The 24,193-nt window shown below is 40.9% G+C and overlaps 1 protein-coding gene across 4 annotated transcripts in view; it reads right to left on the minus strand.

Moving 5' to 3' along the window:
* Nucleotides 1-391: 391 nt before the first annotated feature.
* LEPR (leptin receptor) overlaps nucleotides 392-24,193 on the minus strand; it is a 60,823-nt gene continuing 37,021 nt past the window's right edge. For 3 of the 4 annotated variants that reach the window (XM_030573533.1, XM_030573531.1, XM_030573532.1), the window contains exons 10-19: nucleotides 21,207-21,406; nucleotides 16,210-16,358; nucleotides 15,766-15,925; nucleotides 15,596-15,678; nucleotides 13,115-13,331; nucleotides 11,359-11,541; nucleotides 10,311-10,406; nucleotides 9,485-9,587; nucleotides 7,860-7,935; nucleotides 392-2,196 (exon numbers count right to left, since the gene is read on the minus strand). In XM_030573533.1, coding sequence (XP_030429393.1) covers nucleotides 1,375-2,196; nucleotides 7,860-7,935; nucleotides 9,485-9,587; nucleotides 10,311-10,406; nucleotides 11,359-11,541; nucleotides 13,115-13,331; nucleotides 15,596-15,678; nucleotides 15,766-15,925; nucleotides 16,210-16,358; nucleotides 21,207-21,406 — 2,089 coding nt within the window. In that variant the 3' untranslated portion in view covers nucleotides 392-1,374. Of the gene's footprint in view, nucleotides 2,197-2,913; nucleotides 6,876-7,859; nucleotides 7,936-9,484; nucleotides 9,588-10,310; nucleotides 10,407-11,358; nucleotides 11,542-13,114; nucleotides 13,332-15,595; nucleotides 15,679-15,765; nucleotides 15,926-16,209; nucleotides 16,359-21,206; nucleotides 21,407-24,193 lie in introns of those variants that run through there. The other variant, XM_030573535.1, reaches the window with a different exon arrangement.

Below are 24,193 nucleotides of genomic sequence, written 5' to 3' on the forward strand. Positions count from 1 at the left end.
AAGCTGCTAACTGACTAGGGGCATTGTACAGCTGCTGCTCCACCTTTTGTTTGTGTTAGGTGACTGATTCTCCACTCCCTCACCTCTTTTTTTTTGCTTGGCTGCTCTGGGGGGTCTGTGTATGTGCTGAAAACATTTTCCAGCAAGACGCCTTACAATCATAGAATATCAGGATTGGAAGGGACCTCAGGAGGTCACCTAGTCCAATCCCCTGCTCAAAGCAGGACCAATCCCCAGACAGATTTTTATCCCAGTTCCCTAAATGGTCCCCTCAAGGACTGAGCTCACAACCCTGGGTTTAGTAGGCCAATGCTCAAACCACTGAGCTATCCCTCTCCCCAGGCCATTACAGTGCACACATGTGCGCTCCTCCCCACTATGAAAGCCTGGCCACATCAGTCAGCTGAACAAGTGGCTTCTACTTTAGACAGACCATTGCTGTGCAGAACTGTCCACAAGGGGGCTTTTTCCATTTTTGCATTAAGGCACTATAGAGCTGCTCGTGCAAGGGGGAGAGATCAGGCAGGCCATGCTCCCCATGTGCAGCCTGCTTTCATCTTCCCCCTCCAGCTGGGGAAGCATGGGCTACTCCAGCCCTAGGCCTGCAATAACCCTGAACCCTTCGCTGCTGCAGCAGGTGGAAGTTGGGGAAGAGAAAACAAAGAGCTTTTTTAGAGGTGTTTGGCCTCTGCCTGCATCCTTACCTCTACTGAGAGTTGTGGTTCCATTGCGAAATGGGTCCTTTGGCACTGTGTGCTTGGGTTGCTGTCTGCTAGTGTGTGGTGTTGGGCAGGCACTTCCTCTTCAGTGCCATCACCCAGTTCCTCAGTTGCAATGGGCTCCCCTCTCCCAGAAGGGGAGGGGCTTGGCAGCCATGCATATTTGATGCAATCACCAGTGGTCCAGAACTGCTATAAAATTGCCAAGGGCCTGTCCCAAGACAGGCCTTAGACTAGGATCTGGCCTAACAAAGGTAAGTTTAAATAAAATGCCACTTTTGGAATCCTTGTCATAAGACCTTTCAAGACCAATTTTCTCATTTGAGTATCTGCAACAGGACATCGTCAGAGAAACATGCAGAGTAGGCACCACAAATAGCTAATTAAGTACCAAATACTTGAAACAACAAAATGAGGAACTGAAAGCCCTAATCTGAGGTTTTGAAATTAGGCCGATACGTGGAATTCTGTGGGTCCAAAGTGCTGATTTATGTCAGTCAAATGTAAGAGCAGGCATCCAACTTCAAAATGTGGGCATTACATGGTCACTATTCTTGAGAGTTTCCTGTGGGGTGGGTGGCGAAGATATTGACCCTTCTAAAAAAAACACTAACAGTAGCAATCAGGTAGAAATATGGGACTATGCTGTGATGACTTAAGTTTTGGTCTCTGTTGTCTCTTGTAGTTTAATGGTGGTTGCCTGAAATTGTGGCATGTACGGTACAAAGGTTTTAACAGAGTTTTCATATTTAAGGCTATTTTTGATAAAGGGATTTAAATCGGAAGAAGTATCCTGAAGAAACCCCATGTCTTTGAATAAACCATTTGTGTGAAGATGACACATCACTCTAGAATTTTCTGTTAAAAAAATATCATTTTCATTTTTTTTAACTGATGTTAGCCCTAAGTAATAAAGACTTCTCTCAGGACTGTCTCCATCACTGAAAGTGTCATCATGGTCGGAAGGTTCTGAAAAGCCCTCAGAAGAAACAACAGAAAGGGATATAGTTTTGCTAGCTTGGCTCGGATGTTGATCAGGTAATATTAGAAAAGCCTGATTTCCCACCTCCCATGATCTAGAGAAAGGATCTATAACTAAGGAATCTTCACCTAGGAAGCATCCACTAAATGAACCACTTAGATTCTTTTGCTCTTCATAAAGCCCACTTAATTTGCAGTTACTGATAATTGTAGCGTACTTAATATTGGACTGTCTCATAGTTCTTTCACTGACTTTGTCATCATGGGAACTCTCAGAAAGGCTGTTACTGAAATGGCTACTAGAACAAGCTGAGTCATGCTCAGAGTTTTGAATCATTGTGAACATTGAATCAACTGCTAATAAATCTTGCTTGTCTTCACTTTTCAATGCTTTAGCAACACTGATGTCTTCCAAAACTATTTCTGGCTCCAGAAGAAGAGGCCCAAATGATATTGCTTCAGGATGCTTGATAAAAAGATGCTCAAAAGTTTCAGGCTAGAAGAAAAGACATATTTTAATGCTCATCTATCGTTTAATAGCTTTATTTCAATATGAAGTTACTGTACTGAAGAGCAACAGATGAAAACTAGTATGGCATATTTTAACATAAAAAGTACATTGATGAAAAACAAACAAAACCTAAGTCTGCTATGTGGCAGGGTATCAAAGCGGGGAATTGGGGATAAAGAAAACAAGCACATGCCTGTGTCTTGTGCATGCAGCGAAGGGTTGATCCTGGAAGGTGCTGAGCATTCTGGCTTAATTCAGCAAAGCCCATTAATTTCAATGATACTATTCATGTCCTTAAAATTAAGCTAGTACTTTAGTGCTTTGCAGGATAAAGCCTTATATGCTACAGGATTTTTTGGCATTTTATTTCAATTGCATGAACAATTTGGCATATTAGAAATTAATCAAAATCATTTACAAACAATTGAAATGACTCTGCCTGTTACAATTATTCTATCTAGAGTCATATTCTACCATCCAATATTTTTTTTAGGAACTTCACCTGTAAGTAAGGACTGCATGTTTGAAAGTTACACACACACACACACGCACACACATATATAATTTTAGGGATGCATCCTATCCTACATTATAAAGGATGTTAAATATATATAAACATTTCAAATATACCGCAGTATAAATTGATAACAGGAAACTGGCTTTCCTATTTACTACTAAGAAAAGTTCACTTTAAAGCGTATATCCACTGATGAGTTTAATTAAGACAAATAAAAAACAATTAGTTAAAAACAACAGATTGTATTTATGTTAATAAATCATACAGATATTATATCACAGCAGGCAACCTTCCAAAGTAACAAGGAATATTTCATAATGCTTAGACTGGTGTACATTATAAGAAGATATGGTAAAATTTTATCTATCTTAGGCTAGCGGGTGTTTGTTTAACCTAGAATAGCCATCACCATAGCATTTAAGGCCCTGATTTAGCAAGGTATTCAAGCATGTTTTTAAACTACTCCCATATTTAAATGTCAACACTTGCTTTGGTACCTTGCTAAATTATAGCCTAAATGCTGATTCGGGATAGCTTCTGCATTGCTTGCATGCTCAGAACTCCCATGGACATCAAAAGTACTGTGAATATGACATTTAAAATTAGCAAACTGATTACTGAAATGAGCTGCAGACAGTTGCTACAATGCATATACCAAGAAATGTCTTTAATTCATATTGAATGTCCCTTGCTGAAATTTATCTTTCCCTAAGGCAGATCAACTATGAATCCAAGTAGGAATGTAGGAACTGTTGTAATGAATCAGACCAGTGGTCCATCTAGTCCAGTATTTGCTCATCAACAGTGGCCAGTATAAGATACTTCAGAGCAGAAACCCCACAGTAGGCAGCTATGGACGTCTCGGCAAACACGTTTCTTACTGACCGCCAATAACTAGAGTTTGACTTAGGCCCTGAAGCATGAGCATAACTCTGGATATGAGTTCTACAGGATCACATTAAGAATACTGCCTATCACTTTTTATCAATCAAATATCAAAAATTAAATGATCAAATACCACTTTTTAAAATAGATATTTCAATTAGAAAATGTCACTTTCTGCTGAATCAAACACATCACTAAGTAAAATATATTAGATGAATATACAAATGCAATGAATATACAATCTCCTGAGAAAGACGTAATACCATAATGTAATGTAAATAATGACAGAGTAATATGTGTATATATCGCTGTAAAATATGTTCTCAACATGTGTGTCATATGATTTGTGCAAAAATATCTTCTAGCAGTTAACATAATTCTACGAAACCAAAAGGGAATACTCATGATCTTAAGTGGCACAGAGTAAAATTTAATTTACACTCATTTGCCAGACACAAGGAGACTACAAAATATGCTCCCCTCACAATCCTGCAGTCCTTAGGTCCTGCTTAACTTTACTCACTGGGAATAATCCCACTGAGGTCAATGGGACTACTCACACTATGTAAAGTTGAACATGTGCATAAACCTTTTCAGGGATAGTGCCATAGTCATTACTCAGCCATATCTCCCTTGGAAATCATTTGGAGCTTTAGATAAGTAAGGTCTGCAGGATTAGACTATGACCTAATCCTGCAAACACTTATTCACATCCTTATCCTTAAGTACAAGAGTCATTTCACTGGAAAATCAGTGGGATCACCCAGGATCTTAACATTAAGCACGTGTACATTTTTGCAAGATTGCAGTACAGATGCAGGATTTACCCATCCTATGCCGTACTGCATTAATGGTTAAAAATGATAATATTTCGTTAAACTAATACTCCATAAATACAGCCTTGCAGTATCAATCACAGAACAGACTATATTAAATACACACATTAGTAACCAATTACTGAATCCAGTTAATCTTGTATTCTGACAGACGTACCAAAAGAAAATAAGGAGTTACATATGGCTTCAGACATAAGGATGTTAGAAGTTTCTAGTACTGATATGCAGAAGTTTTATCCAGGCAATGGGTATCAAAGCTAATGAGAGTTACAGTAAAAGTCCTGCACTTCGTTTTTCCCACTGAAAATTGCATTCACATAAATGAGGGAAGAATCTAGCCCCAGCTGCATAAATTCTTTCTATTTTCAAAGGAGTATAGACCCTGGCCTTGGATGCACATGGAATCAGAGACGCACAACGGTGCTCATCTGAGGACCGTACGGATACATCTACACTGCAATAAAAATAATGAGTCTCAGGGTCTGATGAATTGACTGGTTCACAGGGCGTGGTCTGCAGGGCTAAAAATTGCAGTGTAGACAGTCAGGCTGAGGCTGGATCCTGGGCTCTGAAATGCCCCTGCATTGCAAGATTTCAAAGCCTGGGCCCCAGCCTTTGCCCAAATGCCTAAACTGCAATTTTTAGCCCCACAGCCCCAGTCCTGCAAGCCCAAGTGAGCTGACCCGGGCTAGCTGCAGTCATGCCATGAGTCTTTTATTGCATTATAGACATACCCAAGTGGCCCATTTTTCACTAAGATTAATAAAGTGTACAAAAGAAGCATGCATTAAATACGGAGACTGTATTGCAGTACTAGCTGTCAAAGGTCACATGACCCTTCAATTCCCATTCAGCACAGTACACTTTATATTCACATGCATAACTTCTTTCTCCTTAGCTAGGAACCCAACAGGACATAAGAACATGGAATAACATCATGGGAATATAAATCCTTTACCCTCCTTTGGCTGTTCGTAAATTAGTCTAACTTCACTGATTTTAATGGACTTACTCCTGATTTACACCAAAGTGAGAGGAGAATCAGGCCCACAGTCCCAGATCCAACATGTGAGTTACTGGACTGGCGGTGACAAGTTTCCCTTTCTATATATAGCTAAGTTAATTAAGTAAATAAAAAGGTCTCTGTGCAACTCACACACTTCCTCCAGCAATACACAAATCTTTGTTCAAAGCCCCACAGCCATATTTGATATTTTACAAAATTGTAAAGCATTTTCTCCATTGCTGTCAGTATAGCAGCATTGTGGTCCTGGTCCACCGCTCCATGGATCGAATGGAAAGAGTATTACTGACTTCAGGGAGCTTTGGACCAGGCCCTACATTATATATGTTAATGAACTTTGTTTAATATTAAATTATATTCTTTGCATTCTAACAATACAGCAACACTTTAAACAAAAAAGAAAAAAGACTTTAATATAATAAGTAATAGGTTAGCTACAAACATGAAATGATACTAAATGGAGATTACACGAAGCAGAAGTTGCCATACTAAGGGTAACAACAGATTTGTACACACACACACGCAGGCACACACACACACACACACACACACACACACACACACACACACACACACACACACACACACACACCCAGTCAGACACTATTATTAAAGTGGCTGTGGGAATAGCTATGTGTTTAAATGACAGTGAGTGACGTACCTGTCTACACAACATAACATGGACAATGGACCTTGTCAGAGAAGACTAAGGCACAATGAACAACACTCTAAATTATTTCTGCAAATTCTTTGGACTAAATTCTGCACTCAGATGCATGTGATCAGCTCCCATTGACCTTAATGGAAGTGCTGTGCACATCCAGTGGCTGGGTTTGGCCGCCTCAACATGCCTGAAGTCAGCAGAAATTCCCAAAGCTGTTCAGCATCAGAATCAGACTAGTTCTTGGGTAAACAACCAATAACTCTGGTAAAAAATGATTTTAAGTTGATAACTGGGCAAGTCTTGCACTTAACTAGCTGAATCTCAGACCATTCTGATAATTCTGCTTTTATGGCTCCATCCTCAAAGGTGCTGGGCATTCTCAACTCTTATTGAAACTAGGAGTGTTCAGCTCTTTGCAAGTCAGAGCCTTAATAAACAGGTTACTAAACAAAGGATAAAAATGTGATTTAAAGCAAGATTTTTGCCTACATGTGTAGCAAACCCTGCTCTAGGCTGCAATATGGCAATTGTCCCAGATTTTGCATGGGAATCTTAAGTTTTGAACAAAACTATTTCCAGGACTATCTTTAAATCAATCATCATGTATTGTATCTGTGTTTCCTGTCTTCTGAATGTAAACAGAAAAATCTTCTAACAATTCTGTATATGAAGTCTGGGAGCTGGCACAATGGTTCAGCAGGAAGTGATCATGATTAGACTTCAAAGAATGTCCATTCTCTGTTTAAATGAAATGAAATAAAATAAAAGATGAGAAAAGAAAACTTCACTGGGAATGAAAATTCAATATCTGAAAAAAAATCTAAACAGTCGTGGGTCCATTAGATGCATTTTCTTTTGAAATTTCCTGAATTTTTACTGTTACTGTCTCAATGATTACACAATAAGTGTCCAATTCTGGAACTAAGGGACAAATTCTCAGCTAGCTTGAACTGGTGCACGTCCATTTAAGTCTGTAAGTTGGCACAGCACAAGTGTAGCTGAGCCAGTTTGACCAGCAAAGAATTTGGCCCTGGGTATGCACATGTGCCCTCCCCGCCCCCCAACTTCAAAGGGTGTCATACAGCTAAGAATCATCTGGTGGCAGGATTTAGCTCTACTTCACGCTAAGCCTCGACTTTGACTCAACTTTGAGTCCTAGCCCGCACTTCCATCCACACAAAAATCAGTGTGACTCAGGTCAGCAAACATAGAGGACCTGTGTCCTGGCACGCTGCTGGAGGAGTTGGTCAGAGTCCAAGTCCTTCTCTGACTCGAGTCCAAGCTCTATCTTTTTGCAGTGTGGATGCAGCTCATGCCGCAGACCAGAGTCAGAAGGTCTGCATAAAGCAATGTGAATGCATTAACATGGCTGAGAGACCTGGGTCCAACAACTGTAAGCCCAAGTTTACAATGCAGTGTGGATGCTCAAGTGCAGGCTTGGAAACACTCGGTCCACAGACCCAGGTTTACAATGCAGTGTAAACAAACCCTAAGGTGGCCCATGAATTTCAGAACTCGTCTTGATCTGAGGTTCTGGCCCACATCCAACTGTCAGCTTTCTACAGCTGAAGAAAGCTCCTGCATTTTGCCACTCTCAGTGGCTTCAAGATCTTGTGTTTGATTATTTGGATAATTCTTAACAGTTTAACATTTTAAACTGAATGTAAGAGTGTGAAACACGTAAACCCATACTAAAAAATGTATCATTATGGAAACCCATACCTTTTGAAAATTAACTCCTTGTGCCCAGGAGCAGTTCTTGGGGTTTGGAACATCCTCCCAGAAGAGTTTCTTCATTCTGAAATGTTTAGACAAAGTACTGAATATACACATTGTATATGGCAGTGCTCAAGACAGAAATATAAAACTGCTTACTGGCATAGTAGCACGAGGACATAAGCAGAGACAGGATAATGGCCTGATTTTCAAAGGTACTGAACATGGGCACTCAGAAATTTCTAGTTCCCAGTGCTGTGTTCAATCCACTAAACCAGAGGTTCTCAAATTGGGGGTTCTATTCGGGGGAAGGGAGGCATGAGAAGCTTGGAGAGGGGCTTGCTGTGCTCATTTTACCCACAACAATGAATAACTAACAAAGCTGATTCCTCCAGACATATCAGTCCGCAGATGGTGCTGTGCATTTGACTCTTGATGGCGCTGTGCATTGTGACGGATTTCTATTTCGCTTGCCTACCAAATGTATACAAAGTTGCTGCCATCTGTACGTTAATCAGTTTGCATTAACTCTGCTCTGCTTCAAAAAACAGGCACCCCCATCACACTAGTAACAATGGTGTGATGCCAGTAAGCAGGATCTCACTTAAAGTTGACATTACTCTATACTTAAATGGCTCTGTTTGAATCAGTGCCTTACACTTTTTAATATGTAGTGAGAGTTGCATGTTGATTATTTTTAAACCGGTATATCTACTTGTCTAGTGCGGGGGCGGATAAACTACTGCAGAAACAAAGAAAGGGGGCGCAATCAAATATGTTTGAGAACCATCGCACTAGACTATGCTGTGTGATGGGGCAAGGCCAGATGGCTACAGTAAAGTAGTGAGAAACAGGTATGTTAGCCCCAGGCTAAACAAATCCCTAGGACCCTGGTAACCAAATGGCAGTTGCTCCAGGTTAAGCAAGGTACCTGGGGCCAATTAAGATCTTTCTAGAAGGCAGTGGAGCTAGCTTCTTTAATTATAACACCTGCAGCCAATCAAGGCAGGCTAATCAGGGCACCTGGGTTTAAAAAGGAGCTCACTCCAGTCAGGCAGGGAGGAGCCAGAGGAGAAGGAGCATGTGTGAGGAGCTGGGAGCAAGAGGGCAAGGAGCTGAGAGTGAGAGAGTGTACTGCTGGAGGACTGAGGAGGACAAGCATTATCAGACACTAGGAGGAAGGTCCTGTGGTGAGGATAAAGAAGGTGTTTGGAGGAGGCCATGGGGAAGTAGCCCAGGTAGTTGTAGCTGTCATGCAGCTGTTAGAGGAGGCACTATAGACAGCTGCGATCCACAGGGCCCTGGGCTGGAACCCGGAGTAGAGGGCGGGCCCGGGGTTCCCCCCAAAACCTCCCAACTCCTGATCAGACACAGGAGGAGCTGATGCAGACTATGGGTTCCACAAGAGGGGAAGATCACTGAGGTGAGCAAATCCGCCAGTAAGCGCAGGACCCACCAAGGTAGAGGAGGAACTTTGTCACAGCTGCCATTCAGATAATGTACATCTCAAATAAACAAATGGTGCCAAAAGCTAACTAGGTATGAATGTTTCTATAGGCGCACACTTTTTAAGCTGCAGTATCTTCTTATAAGCACATTTAGAGAATCATATGTGAAAATAAACAACATGCCTTTGTTGCGAGATCAGCAAAGTTCCAAGCAACAAAACAAAGGATGAAATAACTATTGGAAGAATCACATAGAGGCCTGCATCGTTCTGTTTTTCACTCCTATCTGAAAACAAAAGAAATCTGTTTCAAATTATTGGCAATATTTTTCCAGTCATCAGTCCTAATTTTATTGCAATTAAAAATAGCTAAACAGAACCTTTTAGATAATGATCAGTATGCATACAAATCGGAAACAAATTACTCAACTTCACATTAGTAGGTTATACATGCCTATTGTATCACCCTTAAGTAAATTGTACTGTGTCACACCAAGGACTCCTGACGTGTGGACAAATACACAGGCGGTGAAATTACTCTAAAAACTCAGAGGCCCCCACGTCTCTGTGGGATTGTCCATTATTCCCGTTACTCAGAATCACCACCAAGGCAAACAAAGCAAAGGGAGTAGCCCATACACAGAAGAACCATGGGAATACAGGACATCAGAAACCCCTTGGGACTGTCCCAACATATGCCCTTTCCCTGCAGAACACTGGCCCTTTTGAAATCGTGGGTCAAATCTTGAAATGCATTACATTATTAAATTAAATGTAAAGACAGTGCCAGGAGAAGTCTGTGGAGATACTCCACTGACTTCAACTAAGTGATTCTATGCAAATTTATACCAACTTGACTAGGGTCAGTTATACTTCAAGCACTGTGTTTTCACCACTGTTTTCTTGATGTTTCTCATAAAAACATGAGCAAGAGTCCATATCATATCCAAATGGAACTTTTACTAACCAGCTGCTGCTTAATACAAAATCATTAAGATCATACTGGTCACCTTTGATGAATTCATCAGTCGTTTTGGGGTTGCCTACTCCTTCAGGGAATATTGGGTACAGGCTAAACTGGTACTTCTCAATAAGAATAAAATGATCTGGAAGGAAGAAATCAGGCTTTTGATTTAAATTCCAGTTTAGTAAGACTATAAAATACTAGCCTCTAGAGAGGCTTTGATCTCATGCAACAGAGGCTCAAGGCAAGCCCACAGGAAAAAATAATTATTTTCTCTAGTTTAAACCTTTTAATTTTGGATTCAAATGTAGACCCAGCAATCTATTTTGGATTTATTAGCAATTTCTTCTTATGGAATTATTAGCTTTTGATGAAAAGATTATAAATATTAAAGCCAAAAAGCACATATGGTAAAATCTGGATAAATAGTAGATATATGTAATATTTATATTTAACATACACTCAGCATATATTGGTGTTAGGATAACTTATATAACTGAGCTTTCCTCTTTATCACTTCCTCACTAACCAAATACAAACCCACGCATGCACAGGACGTAACAAACATGAAGCATACTTTTTCCCAAGTTCAATATGGTAATGATGCTCCTTAAATGGATGTAAATCAGGAGCAACTCCATTCAAATCAAGGCAGTTATATCAGCATAAAGCTGGTGCAAATGAAAGGAGGGTCAGGCCCAGAGTGAGTATACTATATGGAGATTTGCGCAGATCTGAACCGACTAGTCTGTAGTGCCTTTGTGTGCAGCGACTAAGGTGCGCATGGCCTTGCAGACCAATGCCCATGTGACACAAAGTGATGCAGGACCAGGGCCTGGGTTTTTAACAGCAATAAGGACCAGTCAGAAATTCTGTATCAGCCCTGCTCATTAGCTCTATAGTTGACCCTCGACTGACAAGTAGGATCCAGTACAGCCAAGAGCAATTTTTAACACTCAAACTATTCTTTCATTAAAAAAAGAGAAGGATACAGCAAAGAGGCAGGATTCATGTACCCAGAAAGTGCAACCTTTCACCACACTGTAACACAGGTAAAAAATACCATGTGTGCTTATTTTCAGGTACAAACTCACCATAAATATAGTATTTGCTAATATTTGGAGCAACTCGTATCCATTTCATTTGTTCTTCCTCATTAAGGTTTTTCCATTCAATAACAAAAGATGTTATCACATACATTTGAGGTGAAAGTGTCCAGGTCAGAATTACACAACTGCTGTTTACTGGATAAGCACTGAGTGACTGCACGATATTCACTGATAAAACAGAAAAAAGCATGATTAAAATGAGATCAGCTATACCAAATCAGAGTTGGGTTACACATGCTGCATCTCAGATCCCATGAAAAAGACTATAATGGTTTAGGTTCTTTATTGTTTATGAAGTGACACTGTTTTACACAAGCACAGGACTTGTCTTCATGGTGGAGTAATGCACTCTACAGAGGTGTGATTTCTTAAGCACACCAACATGTTGCACATTAATTGGTCCATTCAGATTCTGCTAGTGCACACTGAAGGTACCCCAGTGTGTTTTAACGTAGTTCTGTTTGAAACAGCACTAGATTAAAGCACACCAGCAGCATCTACATGGACTGATTAATGTGAAAATCATTAGCACTTGAGAGATCACACCCCTGCAGAGCACATTAGCCCACCATGTAGACAAGCCCCAAGTATCTGGCTCCAGGGGTTAAATGGATCAAATTTGTGGGCTGTGTTCCCCCCACATTTCGCATAGAGTTCTCTCCTAAGCAATATTCCTGTTTTGAGCAATATTCCTGGTTTTTACCTTGATCTTTCAAACCTTCACCCCTTAGTTGAGACATATTGTAATAGCTAAAAACCATCAAAATGTAGCTAGCAAAACAGAGCACAAATCTATAACTCAAGCACTGGTACACTCTTCTATGGAACAGGAATAAGAACCTAGGTGGCCAATTTCCATCTTGCACTCCTGCTGCTAGCTGCAGCCTTTCTGGGGTATGTTCATGCACACCACCAACCAGACTTTGACCCATAAAAAGCACATGCTTTTAATTACTATTTTACAACATTTCAGCGCTGCCTATAGGTTGCAGTAATGCTTCCCTCAACATTTAAAATACAGACTTTCGCCTAACAAGGCAGAGTCTGGGTGAATCAACAAAGAGGGGGGTCCTATGAAGTGTAAAGTCATTAATGAGTAAGTGAGCTGTCAAAAAATGCTGAGTTAATGGAAATCAAAATGTTCCACAGGAATGCGTTGATTTCATCAAAAGTCTTGAAAGAAGCAGCAGGCCGGCCAGCGAGCCTGCCTGCCTGGTTTTCTGCCCGCCCAGCTAGCTCCCAAGTTCTCCCACTGTTCATCTGCAGTGGGGTCTCGGAAAGCTGGGGCACGTCAAGCTGCTCAATTTCCTGGGATCTCCAGGGTAGGCTGCCAGGCTATTCAATTCTCTGGATCCCCCACGCTCACACAGCAGGCTGCCAGGGCTGCCCAGATCCCCAGCTGGCTAGGCAGTTGGCAGCCAAGGGAGCCAAGCAGTCCCCCAGGTGAGCAGCCAGGGGTCCTGGGGTGCATATTTCATTTCAGAACCACCAAAAAGTTCCCGCAGTGGGAACGTTTTGGTGTTGCCGAAACAAAATATTGGGGAATTTCAGTTCTGTTAAAAATGTGGAGTTTCAGGCTTTTCATTCCTGTAATAGCAGAGAAAGTCATCATAAGATGTACTTTTTCCTTGTTAATAACGATTTATTTGTTAAAAGAAAACTGCCAAAAGGCACAGTAGGCATTCTGAATGTTAAACATCTTCTGAATGCATCAGTGTTATTACTAACCTGTTATTCTTACCTGTGCTCATTTGCTGTGACAGAGTTAAATTAAAATTCATTGAGGAAGCTCCAACTGAGTTAACAGCTAGAATTGTAATGGTGTGTGCATCCTCCATCCATGGATATGTATAGGTAGTGCCACTGGTGACGTATTCAGTCCAAGTGATGTTTTCTGAAGTGTGCTGTTTTACAATATATCCGCACACGCTGCATAATGAGTAATTCTTCATCAGTGGCTGCAGAAAACGTCAGTATATTTTAGCTGGCTGGGGTTTGATTTTCACTGGGCAGTAGAGAACAGCCTTCTAGTTCTGAGAGAGCAGGACCCTAAATGATACCTATCAGTGAGACTACTTTCCTTATACCTACAATATTGCCGTCCATTTAAACAGGCTATATTTTTTCCATAATCACTAACGCCTGACATCTCTACTTACCACAGCTCCTAAGACAAGTGTGATCGAGGAAATGCAAACCTTTAATTTGCTCTGGTAACTCATTGTTTTATCTTATTATTTTTAAAGGATGCAGAGCCAGAAGGAATTGCCATGATCCTAAATTGGGGACGTATTTTCTGTAAAGGAGGCTCAGGACCAGATGCAATAATGCATGTGAGGCTGCAGGCACAGTTACCATGACTACATGTGCAAATAAGGGTAGTCAGTCAATCACCTAACTGATCATTTGCACGTGCAATTACACAGTTTGCATGTAGAGTCATAGCAATTGTACGGGGGATGGTTTACAGGTGTTAGAATAATTCTACACATAAACCTTGGGCCTCCTTTTCTGAGAATCTGGCAAATGGAGACTAACACCTTTCAATGTAACTTTCATTCATTGTTTTTAAAGACTCCGAGTCAGAGTTTAAGGCCAGAAGGGCCTCACAACCAAAATAAGCCCAAAGGAGACTAGATTCTGTGCCACAGGCAGAGAATAAGAGGGACTGAGGTGCAACAATGCCCAAGTGTCCTGCAATGGCAGGGAAATGAGTAAGTGAGGTATACTCAGATAATCCTGGAAAGCGAACCACATGCTGCAGAGGAAGATGAAAATCCCCACAGTCACTGCCAGTCTGACCTGGGGGAAATTCCTTCCTGATGCCACACATGGTGATCAGTTAGACTCTGAGCATATGACCAAGAACTAGCCAACCAAGCTTTTGAAAGAGAGAATTCTCAGTGTCACCTCAGAGCGCTGGCCTACCCTTTCCACGGTTCCATCTCCAACTGTGGCCATCTAGATGCTTCAGAGGAAGGAGACAAAAAACATCACACCAGAATACATGTGGGGTGGGGTGGGGTGGGGTGGGGGTGAAGGGATTTGGGAGATTCTTTCCTGAACCCTGCAGCCTTTGTTTTTTTGGCACATGTAGCCAAGCATCAGACTCAAGTGCAAATATTTACAAAAAAACCCACAACTTTTTAAAATAAATGAACAGTACATCTTTGCAATTATATTTTATAGTGTATTGCCTGGTCAAGTCTTAAGCCATCATGATTTGATTTATACATATGATATTGGAGCTTCTATTCCTCCAAACTGCTGCAAATCAGTGCAGCCCAGGTGGCAAGATTTGTCCCAACAGGAAGGAGGGTGAGTGCTTTACACTCTGGATAAAATACTGTCCTTCCTATCCTGGATGCTGAGAGGCTGGGAAGAGGAGCTGGCCATGCAGTGATTCTTTAGCAGAGCAAAAGGACTTGTTTGCTTTGAGAGGTGGGGATTATGTGCATATGTGCTGTTTGGGTGATGAACAAATATGAGTAGCATACACCGCATCTAGCCTGTGCTACTGATTGCCCCATGTAACTGCGCTTAGGGTAGGGTCAGATCCTATTCACCCAAGATGGGCTTCTGGTGTGACAACAAGGGCAGTTAGCTGGGACACGGGCAAGTGTTCTGTTGAACTGTAAATCTGGGATCCTGCCCTGCTGCTGAATGAAAACGGCTGCTGATTGACTGAATGAATGGAGAGTCACTGTGACCTCATAACCATCCAGAGCAACCACACAGCAGAGGGAAGGATTCTGTCCTGTTAATAGAATACTATGTCTTGTTGGTGAGTAGGGAAGAAAAACAGCTCTGCCAGCTTGTAGTAGAAAAGATTTCAGTGTAGAAGGAAAAAGGGAGAGAGAAATTCAGAGAGAAGTAAGGCGAAGAGAGAAGATATGGGAGGAAAAGAGATAAGAACTGTATTCTGATTATATTGCAGTACGGCCACCAATCTTTTTTAGGAACCTCTATTACCTGACAGCAATGCTGAGTGAGAGGTGGTAACATGAATGAAGCCGTGTCCTAACTATTCTGCCTAAAAAAGGACCATGAATAATGAATCTTTCAGTCTGTCATTCAGGACCACACGTGCTTGCTCGATGCCCAGCTCCAGTAATTTCACCAACACTTTTGAATCATGCATCCCACAAAGCTATCAAATTGTGATGTCATCCGTATCATGAGTGAAAAACAGAGACAGAAGCTGAAATACAATTCTTCATACCTTCCAAACTAAAGTAACATTTTTCTGCTTCCTTATGGGATCTTCATTAATAACTCTCCAAAATTCAGGACCTCTCAGGGGAGCTGCAAAATTACATCCATTTTAAGAAAAACAATGTCACACATGCATAAAACTATAATCTTCAGAGTGTATTTATAAACTACACGCACCTTGGATATCCTGTACAATGGTATATGCTGGTTTACTCCAATCACTCCAGTAACCTAATCCATCTAGTCCACTGCAGCGCACCTGAACTATATATACAACACAAAGGTCCAGTACCTTTATCATGACTGATCTTGTTGGTGCATTTGAAACCTCAAATATCTGCAAAAGAATTAAAAATACTTAGAATCGGAACACCACACAGTTTTCTCGGTATCTGACTGAGATCTTAACTTCTCAAACTGGCAAATTCAGACCTCCTGCCACTGAGTCCAATGAGAGATAGCTCACTAACATAATTTTGCCACAGAAAATAAATTCTAATGCAAACTAAAATACTTTATCATATAGAATGAATTAAACATACACTGGTTGATTGATATGGACTTTGCATGCACAAACACTGCAGGGATGAAAACATTATGCTGTATTAAGTATAATAGTACCTCCCATAATATTTCTTCCCTGTTCACAGAGTACCGAATCTGAAACTTAAGATCGCTGTTCGGAAATGCTGGGTTTGTCCAGCTCACATTCAGCAGCCCAATATTCTTGGTGATTTCTGCCTTAACGTTAGAGGGAGGAAACGGCTTCACTAGAAAATTGAAGAGAAAAAGCCACTGAAATGTAGACTCTGAAATTTTTAATTGAAGCTAATGGTACTACTTATTCTATTTTTCCCCTCTACATTGGACCGCATTGTGATCTTAGCTACAGCACTGCAAATTCTCTAATATCAGAGGTTATTCCAGATTTTCTCTGGCTTATCAAATCAAAATCTTCTCAGTTCAACGTCTAGTAGACCATACACGTTTGCTTACTCATTCACTATGGATGTAACTAAATTGTAATTGACAAATTGAATTTCTGTTCCTGCGATATTGCTCCAAAACAGGACAAAAAGTTGAAATATCAAAACTTTTCACAGAATGAAAAATTCAGAAAAATTTCAATTCAGAAATGTCAAAACATTTCATTTTGGTTTATCGTTACTTCATGTGGGGACAAGTCAGCATTGGCATCTGCATCCATTTCAGGTGCCATGCTACCTCCTGGAGACTCTACTACAGGGAGGTGGTGGAATCTCCTTCCTTAGAGGTTTTTAAGGTCAGACTTGACAAAGCCCTGGCTGGGATGATTTAGGTGGGAATTTGGTCCTGCTTTGAGCAGGGGGTTGGACTAGATGACCTCCTGAGGTCCCTTCCAACCCTGATATTCTATGATTCTATGAAGCTTGCAATGGGACATCATGGAAGATGAAGTAGGGCTAGGGACCGGGGGGCCAAAGGGGAAAATGGGGGCATGAGTAACCCAGAATTACAACTCCCATGATGCACCGCAGTAGCTCAGGCAGAAGCAGAAACTAATATGAAGTCAACCTGAAATTCCATGTTTTGATTTTCCAAATGGAAACCTCTGCCAAAATTGCTCTTTTCCTATGGAAAATTTCCATTTCAATAAAGCCCCATTTTGCAACAGGAGAAAGTTTTATTCAAAGTTCTTTGAGCAACCCTACTAAAAAACAAGAAAAAAAGCTGAAGAAAACACCAGGGTAAGGAGAACTAGAACGACCACTTTGTTAGTAGCACGGTGCAGAGCGTGCTTCACTCACTGTAGCTCAACAGCTTTATCTTATCTCCACTGTGTTTAGAGATGAATGTGTAACTCAGACTTCTAAAAACTCCTCAGGCCAAGTATAACTGAAAGCCTTCGTTTGTTCAATGTGTATCCTAGGAGTACTCTCCTCTAGGGTGACCAGATGTTCCGATTTTATAGGGACAGTCCCTATATTTGAGGCTTTTTTTAATATGGGCTCCTATTACCCCCTACCCCTTATCCTGATTTTTCACACTTGCTATCTGGTCACCCTACTCTCCTCTGCCTGAAAACTAATGGATATTTGATCTGTTAGATCCCACTAAGAACTTAAATTACTTTAGTAACTTGCAGCTACTGTGTTGGCAAGTGCAAGATTCTTTTGGCATGTTGTATAGGCAATACAAGTACAGGACCAACACAGCCCCGCATACTCCACTATGTGCAACGGTGCACATGTATCTGAAAAAGAGCACCGAAGGCCAGGAATACCATATGTCAGTGTTGCTAACGTCAACTTCAACAGAATCTGCAAATACATTTGTCAAAACAGGATGAAAAGAGTGAATCATGTTTTTGAACCAGAAAGGACCACCTCCTTGAACTGCACTCATTTAAATATGTTTGTGAACTCCAAAAATGGTCACATTGTTAGCCCACACTGTCAATGTACTTTCATTCGTTAACTCGTTGCTCTCTGCAGTGCTTGGGAAAACCAAGTACAAAAAGCAAAATGTAAAACACATTTCCACATCCCAAAACTGCTTAGGGAAGTGTTATGGCCATAATGCATTAGGGTTTTTCCTTTGGCAATTCCTTTGGTCATTGTTCTCTCCATTTAAATTTTAGCTCGCAATGGAAGATTTGGCTTAATTTATGCTGAAGTCTTACTATCAGTGTGGATTTGGTCTTCTGCTCCCATAACGTAATATTTTACTCTGTTCTATTCTTGCTGTGCTTTAGCAGTCTAGTTGGAAAAAAGAGAGAAGTGCTTGTTCCAAATATTGACTAGAGATGGGTGGGAAAATGCTAATTCTGCTTTCATATACTGTGTGAAAAACATTTGGGCAGAAGTTTTGCGAAACACAAATTTGCCACTGCAAAGCTCTTTTTCTTTTGTCCTTTGGAAAATGTACAAGGGGCTTAAGACTTAGATGAGTCCAAACTGTAAACCTTCTCTGTAGACTTTGCAAGGCACCATTCCTGAAAACTCCTAGCAGACATTGGTTTGGCCTGTAGCCTCAAGACAAGTTTAAGCAAAGTATTCTGTTAGTGTTACAGAAGAAAGTTTGTTGAATCTAGGGTGACCAGATACCAAATGTGAAAAATTGGGATGGGGGAGGGGGGCAATAGGAGCCTATATAAGAAAAAGACCCAAAAATTGGGACTGTCCCTATAAAATTGGGACATCTGGTCACCCTAATTAAATATGCAGTCTACACTTGTATCAAAAAAATCCACTTAAGAGATACTGCTTGCTGCAAAGCCGTTATGGGGAAAACTTAGAAAGGCCCTGAAATAGCAAAAGCACTTTAGTACATGAAGAATCCCATTGGTTTTAATGGGAACACACACATGCTTAAAGTTATATGTGTTTAAATGTTTTGCTGGATCAACAATCTAATCTACCAGGGAGTCTAGGACCTATACTGTACAATGAAACGTTCAAGGTAATAATATGGGCCACAAGGCTTTCACAAAAACATTTATTCATTGGGGGGGGGGTTTAAATTCGCTGTTTTGGTGGTTTTTTTAATTCAAGGCTAGGAGAAATTTAAGGCACAGACTCTTTATGGTCCTTATGTCAGTCCAGTCGGGCAATCAGAAAGAAGTCAATCACAAAACATAGGTCTTCACTACCAGTTTCTTCTCACATGCCAAAACTGGAGTCCCCAAAGCAGAACTGTCAAAAAGCTCAGTTCCCCAGTATCACTTCTGAGTGCAAACTTTTTTGGGAGCATCCGTATTATTAACCTTAATAGCAAAGAATTAAGAGAAGATCTGAAAACATACAGATGCACAGCATAGATATTAAAACAGGAATAAAACTTTAATCAACAGGTTAGTTTCAACAGGTATTTAGGGATAGATCAGTTGTTAAAGGAGTAGGGATGGGGAAAAGGTTTGAGGTTTTAGAAGCCTCTTGAGTCATTACTCCCAGTGACTTCAGAGGGATCTGGATCAGGCCCTGGCTTAGCAAAACTAGTTCTTGTGTGTGAAACTTTTATCCTTAAATTTAAACCCAAGTTTCTGTAAGGGAAATTCACAATTAAAACAAGTTATTCTAGTGAATGGAACTCTGTGCTATGCAGAGATACATTTGTACTCTTCCCCAAAAGCTATACTGAAGTGAATGAGTGCCTCTGTGTATAGTATTTATAGTTTATTTTTTCAGTAGTCTCTCTCCTCTTTTCTATTTCTGCTCCTTTTTTAAAGCCTCTTCTAAGCAAACATGAACCCTGTAACATTTGAGTGAAAGTCAAACTTTCAAATTTGTGGGCCCCATCTCACCCATGGTCCCTGAAGTCACTCCAACATGAGTTTGCCACACCACTTCTAAGTGGATTTGTAATTATTCCCTCTTCTTAGTACTAATCCTGAAATATTAGTTGGGGTCTGTTTAGAAATATACATCAGAAGAAACACTGTGCAATGAACATCGTCAGCCTGTGAGTGAAACTAGGTGATCAATTCTCTTTCAAGTTAGCATTATTAGTTTTCGTTTGTACTGCGCCTACAGGCCCCACTCAGGATTTTAGTCCCACTGTGCTCGTCCTTCTACAAGCACAATAAGAAACAATCCCTGGCCCCAAAAGCTTTCAATGTAATTTGAGACAAGGTGCGACAAGTGAGTCTGACAAACAAAAGGAGGGAAGGAGAAATAAGAATTGCGGTTACAGAAGAAATAGCCAACTACTCAGTGATTCTTAGTGGCTCCAGCTAAATCTCATTTTCTTTGTATTTTTTTATTTTTATCCTTTTATTTATTTAAAGGACATCAGCTCCCCTCGGCAGCCACAAAACACAGACATTTTGTAAACATCACAGCAGAGGTGTGTCTGGAGGAGGGGTTGAAGTAGTAGTCAGTAACCTTTATGGACCAATTTAGGCAGGCAGTTCCATGCTTAAAGGCAGCATGGAAGAAAGTGCAGAGACATTTGTGGTAGAAGGTAACAGACAAACAAGATGACAACACAATCAGATAAAAGCAAGCACACAGGGAGAGGCAGAGCTATGGAGGGACTTCAAGGTAAGGTCAGAGATGAGTCCTTCCTTTCCATACCACTAATAATTGAAAATGCACATTTTTGTATGCCATGAATTAAAAAGAACCCCACAAAAACAAAAACTAACAACCTTTTTTTAAATACAACCTTTCTTGTAAATGTCTCTGCAATAGCCACAAATTGATAAACAAGTGAAACTGTAAAAAGCGAAAGAGTCCTGTGGCACCTTATAGACTAACAGACATATTGGAGCATAAGCTTTCGTGGACGAATACCCACTTCGTCAGACACATGTCACCCACCCACGAAAGCTTATGCTCCAATACTTCTGTTAGTCTGTAACTCTTTGTCGCTTTTTACAGATCCAGACTAACAAGGCTACCCCTCTGATACGTAAAAACTGATTCTTTCAGCTGAAAACGTATTGTGCGAAGATAAGGCCTAATCCAAAGCCCACTGAAGTCAATGAAAAGGGTCTCATTGACTTCAGTGGTCTTACAGTCAGGACCTTGTAGCTCCTTCCAGAATCTGAGCTATGCTGCTCCACCTACAGCATAGAGACATTGCTGTCCAAGACTACTACTGGAAAAAAAAGGTATTAACAAAATCTTTTGACATACCCACTTCTGCTGGAATGACACAGGTTGGTGGGGATTCAAGTGTTCCTAGTTGGTGCTTTATCTCTATCCACATGGTATATCCAGATAAAAGAAAAATAGGCTGAAATGTACACTCGTAATAATGATTCCTCTGTAAATGGCATTCTTTTGCCTCCGACTTTGGAGGAATACTTGGAAAGTCAGAACAATAGATACTACTCCTTAAAAGAGATGAAAACATTCAATTAATAATTTTCAACAAAGAGCGGTTTCTGTTATGAATAAAACTCCAAAGAAAAGTAAAGAAAACGCTGTCATGCTGAGGCTTAGAAATAATATTGATTGGAAATCTTGAACTTCTCATGCCATGTTTTAAGCCAAAGTCATAACAACATTTCTTTATAAACTGTGCACTTCCCCACCCCTCTCCAAAATTACAGTAGAGGATCACCCTTTTCAAAGTAATATTGAAACATTAAAAAAAAATGATACTTCGATTAAACACAGGAAAAGATATTTTATCCTCTTGGTGTTCTAGCCACGCTTACACAATTAGAACTATTATAATCATTCTTGGTGTTTGAGGGTTTGCTTGGTTTAATTAAAATTGCACTGCATGGCTCAAGGCAATATGGTAATGAGATACCAAAGATTTTTCCTCTAGTTTACCACTCCCAACCCAGTCCACGCCTGACTGATGGCTGTTGTTGTAGCCTATGTAAAATAAGTTGCTGACCCAGAAGACAGGATTTTCACAGCACTTGATCACCTACATATCTGCCACTCATTAACTGGCAACTTTTTGGGTAGCTGATCCAAGGCTCATTAAAGTCAATAGGAGTCCTTCCACTGAAGTCAATGGGATTTGGATCAGGCCCTGAAAGGCCCCGTAGATAATGAATTATCTTCTGAGCTCCAGAAGTATTTCCTCCAGGGCACAGTTGGGAATGTTGGCAGTGTTGCGTTAGGAGTTCACACCTTTTTTTTTTTTAATTTGATGTAGGGATTTATAGGACTCCCTCCTCCCATTTTTGTAGAATCTGACCACTTCCCATGTATTTAAAAACTGAAGCACCACGAACAATCTCTTTCCTCCTTCCTTCCCAGCCTCCAGAAGAAATAGCATAGACAGTTCCTGGGGGGGGGGGTGAGTGTGCGCGCACACATGTGCTGGGAGAGGGCAGGAGAAGTGATGAAATTACTGAGATAAAGTTGAGTCAAAATAGGACTTGCACATTTAGTTCTGAGTGTGCATGGGCTCTCTACTCCTGTGATTATGAACTTCGTTGTCTAGTTCCAGCACCTGTGGCAGTTCTGTTGCTTGCACTCAAGAGCCTCTCCCTAGCGAATGACAATTTTACTGGGTCAGTGGAATGTAGCGGTGCTGAGAGGTCATGATCATAAAAAAGGGCCAACCTCCTTAACAGCTAGGGCCAATCGCATAGAGGGCTTTGACTATCAATAGGGCCCTATCAAATTCATGGCCATGAAAAACACATCATGGACCGTGAAATCTGGTCTTCTCCCGTGATATCTGGTCTTTTGTGTGCTCTTACCACATAATATACAGATTTCATGGGGGAGATCAGTGTTTCTCAAATTGGGGGTCCTGACCCAAAAGGGAGTTGCCAGGGAGGTCACAAGTTTATTTTAGGGGGGTTCACAGTACTGCCACTATTACTTCTACACTGCTTTCAGAGTTGGGAGGCTGGAGAGCAGTGGCTGCTTGCTGGGCACCCAGCTTTGAAGGCAGCACCCCGCCGGCAGCAGCACAGAAGCAAGAGTGGGAATACTATACCATGCCACCCTTACTTCTGTGCTGCTGGGGAGACAGTACAGAGAGCAGCGACCTGTTCACAGAAATGCTAAGCAGATAAGCTGCTGCATTTGGCACCATTGGGATCTTTTCCCAGGAGTGTGGCTTTTCTCCTAGATACAATGAGTTGGGATAATAAAGCCCAGAGGTCACAAATGCATGGATCACCCTAGCCAACTCTCTTTAGATACATGGAGGACTTCAGTTTCCTGAGCTATCAAGTCAGCACCTTATTAGAACATAACGTTTGTTAAAATAAAGAAATAAAATAAGGGAGCGAGAGCTTCTCTGCCAGTGTGCTTACTCAGTTATCGTCTTTCAAAATACAAAACTGTGATTCTGTGACCCATTACAGCCCTTCTATAGCCAACTGTCTTCTCAGTCAGAATTAATGTGGCCTTAATTCGGTTGAACTTAAAAGTTAAACAAGCTGTAAGAAAAGAACCAAGAAGTGGACACATGGATGGCAGAAAACTTGAGAAGCATGTGTTAGAGGTAAACATCCTGGTTCAGATCCTCAGCTGGTGCAAATGAATATAGCTCCATTGACTTCAATGAGCATATGCTGATTTGTACCTGCTGAGGGTCTGGCTTCCAAAAGGGCAGATTGATCTGTGATGGGTTATTTTGCCTAACTGAACACACATGGTTGGAGCTCCATGAGAATTAAATCTCCTTTAAAAAACAACCCAATAGGGTGGTGTTAAAATAAATCCTGACAGGCTGCCAGCATCCATACCTAACAATCAGATTCAGATGAATCACAAAGTGGGAACTGGGTGTGGGGGTGGTGCAAAATGCTCAAGGTGACATTTTGTGGCTAATGAAAAGAGGAATCTTTTCAAATTTTCCCTAAGATACTAGAATTTGGATCCAGACCTGTGCAGCTCAGGCTTTTTGACTTACCCACCAGGGATGTAACTGGTTATTTAATTGGACCCTAAGAGGTAAATTTAGCTACTTTTCTCCTGTTAATGTCAATAAAACTAATGCATATTAAATGGCTACATTCCATTCTGAAGATTTTCCCCATCATTCTGGATTTTTATTAGATGGGGTGTGCTGTTTTTGTTGGCAGTGCAGATTTGTAGAGGAAGGTGGAATAACAGCCCCATCAGTGAAAGGGCAAAATATTGCATCACACTAGAGTGTAGAATGGGATTTTATTTGCAACATTTTAATTGCATCCGTG

This window comes from Gopherus evgoodei, chromosome 8 (assembly GCF_007399415.2).
Source record: "Gopherus evgoodei ecotype Sinaloan lineage chromosome 8, rGopEvg1_v1.p, whole genome shotgun sequence".
NCBI lineage: Eukaryota > Metazoa > Chordata > Testudines > Testudinidae > Gopherus > Gopherus evgoodei.